The sequence below is a fragment of the Octopus bimaculoides genome, chromosome 29, assembly GCF_001194135.2.
Source record: "Octopus bimaculoides isolate UCB-OBI-ISO-001 chromosome 29, ASM119413v2, whole genome shotgun sequence".
In the NCBI taxonomy this organism is placed as follows: Eukaryota; Metazoa; Mollusca; class Cephalopoda; order Octopoda; family Octopodidae; genus Octopus; species Octopus bimaculoides.
Genome location: NC_069009.1, coordinates 1,329,233 through 1,329,838, shown reverse-complemented (window position 1 = coordinate 1,329,838; position 606 = coordinate 1,329,233). Strand labels below are relative to the sequence as shown.

At 36.6% G+C, this 606-nt stretch overlaps 1 protein-coding gene across 1 annotated transcript in view; it reads right to left on the bottom strand.

The window, feature by feature from the left end:
* Positions 1–157: 157 nt before the first annotated feature.
* LOC128251215 (zinc finger protein 723-like) overlaps positions 158–606 on the bottom strand; it is a 1,134-nt gene continuing 685 nt past the window's right edge. The window contains exon 2 of the mRNA XM_052977821.1: positions 158–524. Coding sequence (XP_052833781.1) covers positions 158–524 — 367 coding nt within the window. The remainder of the gene's footprint in view (positions 525–606) is intronic.

The following is a 606-nucleotide window of genomic DNA, read 5'->3' as shown; positions in this document are numbered from 1 at the left end:
GTGCTGTTTTGTGTCAATAAAATATATCATAGAATAGTAATTAACTCAGTTTAATTCATCTCAGTACTCACTTATGTATAATGATGATTTACTTATAGATTGAGTGAATGCAGTTGGTCCCTTCCTTTTGTAGTGGAAGTCATTGTTTATGAACATATTAGACAGCCTCTACCGAAGATTCACAGTTAAAAGCCTTGGCTTCAACAGAAGTTTCACAGTTTAAAGGCTTAGCTTCTACCGAAGTTTCACGGTTAAAAGGTTTAGCCTCTTCTGAAGTTTCATGGCTAAAAGGCTTAGTCTCTACTGAAGTTTCACAGTTTAAAGGCTTAGCCTCTACCAAAGTCTCAGAGATAAAAGGCTTGGCTTCTACCGAAGTTTCAGAGTTAAAAGGCTTAGTCTCTACCACAGTTTTACAGTTGAACAGTTTTTCTTTAGCGTGTGTTTGTCTGTGTCTGTTTAGATTACTATTATCCACAAAAGATTTCCCACACACTTCACAGTGATATGGTTTTAATCCAGAATGGCTACGAGTGTGAATAACAAGGCAAGAATTTTGAGTAAACGATTTCCCACATATGTCACAGTGGTATGGTTTTTCTCCAGTGT